General features: G+C 35.8%; 1 protein-coding gene across 1 annotated transcript in view; it reads left to right on the top strand.

Moving 5' to 3' along the window:
• Positions 1 to 368: 368 nt before the first annotated feature.
• rbm20 (RNA binding motif protein 20) overlaps positions 369 to 11,701 on the top strand; it is a 56,975-nt gene continuing 45,642 nt past the window's right edge. Inside the window, exon 1 of the mRNA XM_015372614.1 lies at positions 369 to 786. Within this exon, the coding sequence (XP_015228100.1) occupies positions 671 to 786 (116 nt within the window). The 5' untranslated portion in view covers positions 369 to 670. The remainder of the gene's footprint in view (positions 787 to 11,701) is intronic.

The raw sequence follows: 11,701 nt of genomic DNA on the forward strand, positions 1-11,701 counted from the left end.
ACAAAATGTGAATAATCTGACACTGGGTTCCAGGACAGGAAACTGGAAACCTCAAATGATTCAGCAACCAAATTGATCTCGACATGGCTGAGTGACTGATGGCATTCCCAGGAGCGTGGTTCATCCCTTGGCTGGCCGCTCTCTGCCAGGCTGCGTGTGGGACAGCAGAGGTGATAATCAGCAGTGGCTGCAGGGACTTTCTTGTCCCTGTTGTTATGCCTCGTGGAGCAGGGACTCCCATTTGGTCTCTGATAACTCAGCCCCCCTCTGCCATTGCTTGAGCCCACCTCCCTGTAATCCCTTTTTCTCTCAGTCAACCATTAGTTTCCTCCTGAATAGGAACTGCTCTCAATCCCACGGCTTCTTGAGAACACATTGAGTGAAGAAAGTCTTGAGCATTCTCTGCAGGGACAGTAGGTCAAAGAGGCAAATCTGAAGGTGACTCTGCAGCTTTTGCAGCTGTCGATCAGGAGTTACTGAGGTCTCTGTGTCCGTCTCTTGCTGGCGACTGGTGTTGTTACTGTCTGTCCGTCCAGAGCGGAGAAAGCTGAACACAGAGGGCCAGAAAAAGTGGCCTTAACAGAGTTTGTTGTGTTTGGGTCACAGCTGGTTTTCTGCAGCCGGTTACAGGTGTAAAGGCTTCTGGTGGTGATTCCAAGTCCACCGTGTCATGCAAGCTTGGGATTGGACAAGAGCTACTGAGAGTGTAAAAACAAGCCAAACAAAAATGCTGGGAAAAGGACAGGGTGGCGGATACGTCCCTGAGATGAACGAAGCACTGCAGAGGTAAGAGAAAATAATTTAAAGACAAAAATCAGAAAGTGTCAGAATGTGTTTATGAAAAAGGAAAGTAACCTTCATTTATTTAAATTTGGGTCATGTAGTCAAAAGCTGACAAGGAATTTAACAGGGAGATAAATTTGTGGCATTTTAAGGTAAATAAACCTCAATATTTCTTTTTAAGTAAAAATAAAGAAAATTTAAATAAAAATTAACTGAAAAAATATATGAAAATAATTAAAATTATTCACTTAAAATAGTCTCTTTTTTTTAAAAGAAAACCATTTATTCTTTTTTTTAATTTTCTCGGGATTTAAATTGATTAAATGTACTGTAATACTAGCCTACCGACGTTAATATTTATGAAATCACTGTCAAATGTTTCTGAACCCAAAATATTGTTGTTTTAATACCTGTTATGTCTATATTTAACAAACATGCATAGAATCTTTCATTTATTAGTTTTTTACTTAGATTTTTGTCAGATTAACTCTGGAAGGAGCTGCACTTTAATCCAACATCAAAAAAGCAGTGAATACTGAAACTATAAGCATCAAGTCAGCATAATTTATTAGGATCTAGTTTCTATTGGCCTTGTTGCTAAAAAAAAAAAGTGTGGTTTTCAGATATTTTTTTTCTCAATTTTTCTGTTTATTTTTGTAAATGGAAGATTTACATTTATGTCCAGCAAACCCCAACATGGGATCATTTCCTTCATCTTAATTTTGATCTACAGCAAATTAACGATGCACACCTTCCTGATATTTGATCATTAAATGCCTTTTACTTTTCCTAAAAACAGCCATAACATTACATTTCTTTAGTTTGGAAAACTTTATAATCCTACTAGATCTTTATTTCTACTTTCCTCCAACTCTGTTATTTTTTATTATTCTGCACTCCATTCCACCGACAGAGTAATTCAATAATTACAATTTGTTTTTAGGTGATGTGTTTTTGTGTTTACCCTTCAATTATACACAATTCTAAGCTTTAAAATCTACAGAGTGACTTTCCTAAATGTCTGACTTCAAATGTAATTAATAAACCTTCTATTATTATTAAACTATTTAACAAACTGTTATTAGCAAAAATTTATTAAAATTTTAAAGCCGAAGCAGATAATTATATATATATATATATATATATGTTTTAACAAAAACATAAAGCAGACAATGTTAAAAAATGGCAGGATTTTTATTAAATCACCACAGTGTAATTCAATAAAACTAAAATGTAAAACTATCCAATAAAAAGTTATTTTATTTGGAATTTTATTAGAATATAAATCAGCGGAGCTCTGCAATAAGACTTGAACAGTTTTACACTTATTGCTATAGAATAGGGAAATAAAAAATTAGGAAAAAAAGTCTATTTTTCTGATGAAGCTTTACTTATTAAACCTTTCAGTAATTAGAATTACGGTCAGAAGCTTCTCTTTCATTATAAACTAAATTTACTGCGTAAATCTTTCTGGACGCAGATTAGTACAGTTTGTTCATTCAAGTATTAACAAAGTTTGTCAGTTTAATTTTTTTAACTAGAGAGGAAGAAGATGCTTGCATATCTCTAATTGACCATTTACAGTAATATATTAATTTTCTCTCAGAAGTAAGAGCTGCGATGCTTCTGCAGGGTCTGTTCTTTTGTTTTCAGTTTGGTGCTGATATGTCCGTTTTTTTCTGGTTTAAGGAATAGGGAAGCATGGTAAACATGTTTGGTCACATATTTCTCCCATTAGTGTTCATATCTCTGCTTGTTTTTCTTGTTCCGTTTGCTCATCTTACCGCTCTGCCAGCTGTATATCACTGAAACACGGTGGGCTTGAATTATACCTGCACAAACTCTGCAGGTCCTGATCAGCTCACTGACATGTGACAGTGCCACAGATCATCTTATGCCAATTTATTAGTGTCATTTACTTAATTTTAAACTTTGTTTTTATTAATGTTGCATATTTTTTTAATCATGTTATAATTTTCAAGACAAAGCTGCTTATTATGTAATTTATGATTTTTTTGCCTGAGGCCACACAGAAGTCGTTAAACTAAAGGCAGAATTAAAAAAGAGATCATAGTTTCCAAACACGTTCATACATTTTCATTTTGGGAGACATGTCCTGTGCTCTGATGGATGTTTAATAATTATAACTTAAATCTGAAGTGAAAAGGGTGAAGCTTGAAATCTTGGAAGTTTGGTGAAGCGTCATGGTGAGTGAGAGCTGCAGGAGCGACTAGTTCACTTTGCAAAATAGAATTTAATATGTAAATATTAAAGCAGCCTGCTGATAGCCAGAAATTTAAAGCTGCAGAAAACTTCGGCAAGAAACCCAAAGCACACAATCACAATGGTTCAAGGAAAGAAAAAGTCAATGTTTTAGAACAGGCATCACAAACCTCTGTCCTACTGAAAGCTTGTTGAACAGGATAAGTTTATTTTGATTTCATTTTAAATATGGAGCAGTAAATTGCTTGTGTCATGTAGAATTGCTTCATGCTGCATTCATCTGCTCAGATGTCTTTCTATTCTAATACGTTTTATTTCTAACACTCCAAATATGTTTACATGTGCATCACTCTCCTTTCTATGTCATCATATCAATCCCTACTTTATTGCAAAAATGACCACAGAGATTTTTTTGTATGTACTTTGCACCTGACTTTTACAGGTACTAAACTTAGGTGCAAATACTGAGAGTTTCAGAAAAAAGAGAGTTTCAAATAAAAAATCTCAAAATGCTTTAATTGTGTAGCTACATTAGAGGATTTTCCACCCATAAATTTGTTCAATTTGGTCAATAGAATATTCTTTGCAAATTGATGAATCTGTGCATTGTCAGCTCAAATGAAAGTGCATATCAGTTTGAGCTTTCTTGAAGGATCTGCACTGCATGTGCAAAGAAGCGTGTGTGTTTTTTAATACACAATACCTTTTGAAGTTCAGTCCCTTAGTATAAATATCTGCCATATAAGAATCTTAAGTCTTCTCAGAACTCTTCAAAGAAAATAGGGAGCCCTATAGGCAGAATCTGAACCAGAATTTGAACTATAGGATCCATATTCAGTTACCGCAACCCTAATTGCTTCACTATGTTTGTTTGCGCCTTATGAAGGGCAAATAGTTTTATTTCTTTCTGTTGATTCAGCAATGATTTCTTGACAGATTGTCTTTTGTCTAACACCACTGGAAAAAATCCAAATCTAGATAAGTCATTTTTTCTTAAAAAAAGTGCATTTGTTCTTGGATTGAGGAGATGAAAGAGACATTTTGCCAATGGAACAAGACAATTTAGATTTAAAATAAGAAAAACACAATTGCATTTTCTTATTTCAAGTGCATATTATCTAATTATCTTATTTTAAGACTAAAAACACTCATTCCATTGGCAAACTATCGCGTTTACCTACTCAAATTAAGGGTAAAAACGCTTAACGCTTAATATAAGAAATTTTTACTTCTTTCTAGATCGCTTTTGCAGTGCAAAGATTTAGTTTGTGAGATATTTCAAATGCAGCTCACTGCTTCACTTGGGATCCTTAGCAGCAGGTTGTTCTACTTAAGACATGGGCTTAACCTTCTTACAGCAAACAAACTACAGGAACCCGGATGAAGGAAAAAGTCAGAACAGGAGTGATTACAGAAAAAGTAATGAAGGAATGACAAACAAACCAGAAGACCTGAGAAGACAAAAAAAGGACCAGCTAAGGAAGGATGAAGCAGGGCAGCTGAAAGTACTAATTAACCCCTAAACAGTAACAGAAACAAAAGTCACCCTAGGAAGTATCTAACAGAAATCAAATAAGAAATACAAAATGTATAAAACAACAAACTAAAACAAATAAGCTAAACACAAAATGATGCACTAATATGTAAAGCACCTCTCAAATACGTAATAATAAGAGTGAAGTGATTAAATTAATGAGTACTTTCGTAATTTCCACTGGAAAGCTAGGAAGATTCTGTGAAAATCGACTTGTCGAGATTAGGTAAACTTTGACCTTTCAACATGGGGGAGAGCAGAGAAACTATTCTGTATGCTGAATACTACACCATTAAATGACCTCTCCCATTGTCTTTTAAACACTCTGAAAAGTACAGCTTTTTACCTTTCACTTTTCAACCAAAAGTAGACGGCGTTTGGACATAAATCACATAATCTTTTCTATGTCTTTTCAATCAATTTTTGCTTGATGGGATGCAAAGCCACATATAAAAAACAGTTATGTCATGCTTATTTATGCAATGTCTTAAAAACTAAACCAATGTAAGTAGGTCAGCTCTTTTTAGAGTAGTCAGACTATCTACACAATAGAACATTTATCTATTCAACTTTAATTGGCCTACTCCTGAAGCTCACCTACAGCAATCAGTCAGGGGGAAAAACTGTTCATACTATTGACAGGTTGCCTGATTTGAAGAAAAAAAAAAAGGTTGTTTGTTCATTATCTTTTTGTCATCTGCAAAATTACTTATAGGCTTTTAGACTTATCTGGGGAATTATGTTACATCACCTTTTGTTTTCATTGTCAAAAGATCTGCTCAATCAGTTTCCTTCTTATCAAAAACTATTCACATTCATGGCCAGCTTTCCTATGGGTTAATGTGTTTTAGCATTAGCAAAGCTATGTTTCCTGTATTATAGGCTTATTTTTATTACACCAACAATTTTCCAGCAATAACTTATAGGAAAAAAATGCACATTATCAGCTCGCATGTGATTGTTTAATTTTGATTACAGAATTTAATTACATAATATAATAGAATAGAAATACGCATTACTGTCCAGCCGAAAGGGAAATGTAGGTGTATCAAGAGTATAGCGGAATAATGCAGATTTAAACAATGGTAAAAAAAAAATTAAAAATAATAAAAATAAAAAAAGATAAGCACATAAGGCCAAATTTACAATAGAATAAGAACATACTACACAATTCTTGAAAATAGCATACTCAGAACAAAGAAACTTCCATTTGAATTAAGCCTTCTTGCAAGTTAAATTCTCGTGGTTTTGTCTCTAGAACTATGGAAATACATTTTCAAATTCCAACATTTAATAATGTAATAACAAATAAAGTTTACAATTCCTCTATAATAGTTCAATGTAAAATGAGTAATTTTCTTTAATAGTTTTCACATTGGTTTCCAAAATTCCTAAATGTTTAAATGTTTGTAAATGTTTCATTTCTAATGGCTTATTTTTCTTTTCAGTTAATCTAGGCCGTCCGCATAGAACCCATCTCGTACCGCTTCAGCTTTAATCATTCGATGCAGACCTGAAACAGGTTGTCCAATCATGTTAGAGTATTGCGGTTTAAAACGGGAAACATGGCCGTGACTAACCCAAGAGGTACGGAGCCACTGCACCGAAATAAACCTGACAGAGCAGGATGATGTACAGCTGCTGCTAACACATCTGTTTTGTCAGAATTGGTCTTTGATAGAGGAACAGCAAAAGTGTAAAAGCGTAAATTGTTGTGGTTTTTAATCTAGTCTGCTAATTCAGTTGTTAGGTGTTGCTGCACCCAATAAGCTCAGCAGATTCTGCTGAAAATCCCTCCTTTCTTCAAAAAGATTCAACGGAAGCAGTCCTAGGTTAATAATGTGTAGGTAAACCTGATTGCAGCACATTATCAGTTTAACTCACCATGTAACAGCTGAGTAATGTAAATAAAAGAAATCTACAAAATAATTTTAGTGCAACAATAAACAAAAGCTGTTGTAAAAAATATCAACTTTTGGTATATAAAGTCTGAAATCATCACTATACCTGAGACCAGCTTTAACCGTTAACAACAACGATTTGTTTTAACTTGTAGATAATATAATTCATTCTTTGGTTGCTTAGAGGAATCACATTTTTATGGTGCAGCTATCTGTAATCTTAAAGCCATCTCCTTCCTCTTGCTGCCACCTTAAGCATGTGTTCATTGCTGTGTTGACATGCAGCAACAACTGTAAGTTATCTAAATATTAAATGGCTGACAGTTGTGTGGCACAAGAGCGGGCCCTGTGTTGCTGGGCAGGTTGGAGTCCGTTTGTCAGGTTGGGGTAAATCTGAAGTGACAGAGACAACCGCCTGATGAGAAAACTCTCCACCTGGTCTTCAACATCAACATTTTTGGCTGCAGATTAATAGGAAGTCTGTGACAAAATATATAAAGGTTTGTCACATATTGCAGACTGTACTACATATGTTTTTGTTCTAGTCTATTCTAGTCTAGTCTATTTAGAAAATGTGGAGATTTACTGCAAATTGTCATCGACAAGCCCTTGTTTTGAGCTTTCCACTTATAACTCAGTGCCCTGGATTCATAAAACTTTTAACGGCTTGTTTGATATTGATTAATAAATGATTTTCCATGCAGTTCACCTCACAGCTTTAAACTAAACATCAGCATTGAGGACACCTGGAGGAAAAAAACACTTTTTATTCCTATTAGTTGTTTTGTATTTTGCTTTTCTGTGGCTGATAAAGGTTGAAAATGTAAAATAAAATGTGAAACTTTATGTCAAGTATGAAGTCAAAATCCTAGAGAAATAAATGTATTGTCAGAGCAGTAAGTAATGCTATAATGGAAATAAATTCTTGATGAATATTTATATTTTAAAACTGCTGTGCTCCTTCCAATCAGGTTTGGTCTGTGACAGGATAGCTCTGATGCTAACTTAAATTTTAAACGGAAAAGATGAATATAATAGAGTTAATTTTGGTTAACCCTTCAGTAAAGCAATAATAAAATAAAACCTAAAAAATTAACAAGTTTATTTACACAAGGCAGGGCTGACCTAGATATTTGTGCCTATGTTGTTTGGTTTAAATGGTACAATTTAAACCAAACAACACATTAGAGTTATACCATTGGTTTGCTTAGTCAAAAAGCATATGGCATAGAGAGCAGAAGATACTTTTTTATTCTCAATAGTTTGACTTTACAATTGAAACACATAAGAAAAATATACAATAAACAGAAAAGCACTCTAAGAGCCCAGACCTCCACAAAGCAGCACTTTTTGCCCCATATTGTGATATAAACCTGTAGCTAAAACTCACCCATGATCTGGGTCATTACCAAATTTGAATTAATTCTTCCTTGGCATGAGGCGCACCTCTCATAAAAAATGTACCATAAAATCTGTTCATAACTTTTCAATTGATCCAACTAGCAAACCAACAACTTTTCTTTTTCTTGTGTTTTCGTCTTCAGTAAAATACCTCCGGACTTTTTGAGTCCGATGCTGAGGTTGTCCACTGCTGCCACCCTCTGGTTTAGGGGGGGAACTGCTAGTTCCGCCAAATATCCCTGTCTCGCAACGTTGGAGAATCTTTTAATAGATTCCAGATTATGACCTGGATCATTACTAAAATATTATGAATTGTTTCTTGGCATGAGAGACATCTCTAATAAAAATGGCATTAAATCAGACAGACAGACAGAAACCCTCCAAAAAACATAACCTCCTTTGCGGCGGTTATAAACATACCTCTTCATTTCTTTCTCTCCCGTTGACCCTTATACTCCATTGTGGAATAGGACATATAATAATACAATCACATATTCTAAAAAGTCATGAGCACATTGATCTCTTCAGCTGAGCAACTTTTCTTATTCTGGGAGCACATCCAAGATTTTGTCTGAGTGAAGCATCTCTTCCAGGGATTTACTTACTTGGTAGAGCTGGCAGAGATTAGTGAGGTTAAACACCTTTATGCCCCCAATTTAACTTTAAAATACAGCAATAACAAAAGAGAGCCTTCAGAAGTCTTTCTCTGTTTATATTTACCAAAGAGATTTGCACCTGTCTTTGACAGGCTCTACAGGGATGCACCATTTAATCCTGAAATTGTCACAGTTTCAGGGTTCGCTTCCAGCGCTTCTATTAATGAAACTGTGATGTGGCTCAACTGGCATGAAGGTCCTCTGATATGAACCTGGGTTGGAGTACTTTAAAATATCTAATGTGTACTAATCAGCTTTTGGTAAACATGTTACAAACATCATCAAATATATTTTAAGTTCTATTCCTGCCTCATCTTTAACACCACAGGAAAAAAAACCTGTTGGCAGCTTTAGTCACAGTAATAGTCATCATTAGTGCTGTTAGTAGAAATCGATCAGCTGTTTTTTGTAATGAACAGTCAATTTGTAGAAACAACATTTCATACTGCTTAAAAGATGTTACGGAACACATAATGTGGAAAGGAAATCATACTGATATGGTTTAGGCTATGTTAAAAAGAAAAGGAGGCAATTTCACTGGTTAAATTAAAAGGAAATATCCACTCACAGATGGTCTAAATCAAAAGTCAGAGAAAAAGTGAAAACTGACATGGCAGGCTAGGCCTATTTGCTTCAGTGTCACTGCATCATCTTAGTGTGGTACTCAGTAGTATGTATGGGCCCCACATGTCTGACAATGCCGGGGCAGGCTCCTTTTGAGATGACAGATGGTTTCCTCCTTCTCCTCCTAGCAATGGCACCGCTGAGCTCCTAGTCAATCTGCTGGTGTCTGATGGACCTAAACATGATGTCCAAGTGATGTTCTCTTGGATTTATGTCAGGGGAGCATAGAGGTGAGCCAATAGTATCAATTTCCTCATGCTTTAGGAACTGCTTGCATACTGTTGCACCAGAAAAAAACCCAGGACCCTATGCAGCAGCGAATGATCTAACTGTACCAACATTTATCCTGAGAAGTCCTGTATATCCCCCATGATCTGTCCTCAGAACTGACCCACCACCCAACCGACCATGTCGGTCAATGCTGCAAGCAGCATAATGTTCACCACAGCTTCTCTGAGCCATTTAAGGTCTGTCCTATAGGCTTAGATTGATCTTGCTCTCATCTCTCAAAAGATTAAAGAGGTGTAGGCAAATGTACTTTGCGCCCCATGCAATCCCATGCTGGCTCGGCTTCGTACTTTGCCTGCTGATGTTATGTAGCTTTATAAAACCATCAAAGCTCTTTGGGTGACCTTGAACATATTTGTTGTACAGATATTTGTTGTACAATGTGGGGGTAAATGACAAAAGAAAAAAACAAACTTCCTATATAGGTTTTTTTTTTTATTATTATTAGAACAAGTGGGCCCTTTGCTTGGATGCAGTGCCATTAAGCTCCATGCTTCATGTCATGATGAGTCATTCAGTGAGTGAGTAAGGCACTGTTTTAGGAGGATGCTGTCAGTGCTGCTCCTGCGGCTTCTAAGTTATTTTCTTTTGCTAAGGGAACATTAGTAGTTAGTATCCAGGTTAAAATCACCATTTCAGTGTTATTTGTTCAAGATGCACACAGTGAATGAGGCGAAGTAAAGGCTGGGAGCATGTTACATGTTGAAAACAGATATTTTCTGCTTTGCAGACTCTGAAAACTTCCTCTCTAGATGAACTGACCAACTTTCTAAATATTCCCTTTTATATTTTGGAATTTCTTTAGTTTTATGTTTCACTCTTAACTTTTTGAATGGCATAAAAGATAAAAGCTTATTGTAAAAAAGCGATGAGTCAGAAACTGCGCTGCAGATACAGAAATAAACACCTTTACCATTGTGCGTCAGCCTGTGTGTGCATTTGAACAAGGTCATACATCACACATACAGATCAATATGTGACGTATGTGAGCAATGAATTTGCAGTATGTACTGAATGCGTGTTGCTCCAAAGGTGTGACAGTAGGAGGGTATGGGTTTCCAGATAACATGCTCTCCCACCCCTCTGTATTAAGTCCCACTAGGCTTCTCTTGGTGAAGCCGGCCCCAACAGCTGAGCCTCGAGAGAGGGGGGTTACAGCATGTGTTTCATATGTTGAAAAGTTTGGATCCAAGTGCAGGACGTCAAACTCTCACTGCTTCCTTCATGAGAACGTTTCACTGATTTGCACAAAAAATAAGATTAAGAGACACTAGTAATTAAGGTACCTCACTGTTCATAATAACATGGACAAATTGTTCTAGTTTCATCATTCCTTTAAATCTGTCTTTAAATACTCTATTCTCTCTTATTTTGGTAAAGGAATGATTGACTGTATATAGAAGTCGCAAAGGTTTTGAGCAATGAAAGGATCCTCAGATTGTTATCAGCTATTTTACAAGCATTTTTCAGTCCTCACATATACTTGTAATGCTTAAATAACTAATCCACATGAGTCATAGTTTGAAAAGCCAAACCCCAAGAATTATTTATTTTCATGAATTAAAATATATCCTCTGATTCTGTTATTGGGGTTATATTTTGTTAACTTAAGTAAAGTCTCTCTGAACTCTATGGAAATACATAACTCTGGCAAATCTCAATACCTACAGTGGCAAAACTTTGCCACTGCGAATTTGCTCCCCCACATCAGGAAACTCTGCAGCTTGTCTTAGTGGAAGAGGGAAGGGGTTAGTGGTTGGGTTCCTTAACCAAAGCAATTAGGGGACTCTGCAAGATTTGACTTCAGTAAGGTAGGAAAATCTTCTTCAGGGGTCCTAGTTATCAAGCTTACATGCAAATAAAACATGGCCTGAAACTTGTGTATACCAATTTCCATGCAAAGGTTTTGATTCATCAAAGACAAAATTGGAAATATAGGACAGATTCTCACGCCAACTCTGATCCTTCAGTCCGGATATGCAAGTTTTGAAGAGGTGGAAATTGGTGACACAGATGGGGATTGATTGGGGGAATGGAAGCCAGGTTGCATAATAATTCATCTCAGACATTTAATTTCAATTCGTATGAAACTTTAATCATAGATCAACTTTATAAGATACTGCAGTGTGATATATGCAGGCACTGACAGATCCTGTCACAAATGATAAGAAAGAGACGCCTTAAATTCAAAGTGATTGCATGCAGGGAGCTGTAGTTATAGTTTGTCTTAGCAATTTCTCGCATGGAATAGCCTTCATTTCTAAGAACAAGAATAGACTGTCGAGTTTCAG

This window comes from Cyprinodon variegatus, unplaced genomic scaffold (genome assembly GCF_000732505.1).
Source record: "Cyprinodon variegatus isolate N-32 unplaced genomic scaffold, C_variegatus-1.0 Scaffold74, whole genome shotgun sequence".
Classification (NCBI taxonomy): domain Eukaryota; kingdom Metazoa; phylum Chordata; class Actinopteri; order Cyprinodontiformes; family Cyprinodontidae; genus Cyprinodon; species Cyprinodon variegatus.